Source organism: Prenolepis imparis, unplaced genomic scaffold (assembly GCF_030444845.1).
Source record: "Prenolepis imparis isolate NDT839.2.m4 unplaced genomic scaffold, iyPreImpa1.0 SCAF_277, whole genome shotgun sequence".
NCBI lineage: Eukaryota > Metazoa > Arthropoda > Insecta > Hymenoptera > Formicidae > Prenolepis > Prenolepis imparis.
In genome coordinates, this window is record NW_028141435.1 from 1 (window position 1) to 573 (window position 573).

Genomic DNA, 573 nt, shown 5'->3' on the forward strand with positions numbered 1-573 from the left:
AGCTCTGTTATTAATTTTGCCCATTGTTACAATGATTCCAAAGAGAAACTGTAACCATCGCTTAAAAATTCCTGCATACACGAGATGCATCGGATCAAGTCTGAACGTGGACACCATTCCACATTGTAAATTTCGTTCTAAAGGTGAAGTGTACTTATGATGTTCTGGTTGATTTCTGTTTTTAAATGATTCATCCGTACGTAGAGATGCATTATCATATAAAAACACTTGACGATTTCTATGTCTAACACCTTTAACTGTGCATTTTTCACAGCAAAATGTACTGTTATGATTGTGAATGCCCTTAATAAATTGTCTAGCTGGGGCATCTAAAATATAATTACCTATACTAAAAATAATATTTTCACCATTAAATTCATAACCATTAATAGTCAAATTTTTAACTTCTTCAATATAATCCGATAAATATCCTTCTAAATCATCAGGCTTTGAATGCCCATACCATACACCGATTATAAAAGGAAATTTGTCACCATTAAGGCAACCTAAAATTGGCCAAAATTGATCATCTGCACTCTTATATAATTGAACACCATCGATATTAATATCCAT

The 573-nt window shown here is 32.1% G+C and overlaps 1 protein-coding gene across 1 annotated transcript; it reads right to left on the bottom strand.

Moving 5' to 3' along the window:
- Window positions 1-79: 79 nt before the first annotated feature.
- LOC145948201 (uncharacterized) lies at window positions 80-573 on the bottom strand (the record flags this gene model as incomplete). The annotated part of the gene is made up of 2 exons (XM_083057938.1): window positions 345-573; window positions 80-257 (listed from the first exon to the last, which is right to left on the bottom strand). Coding segments are annotated over exons 1-2 (407 nt in total), but the record flags the coding sequence as incomplete, so codon positions are not given.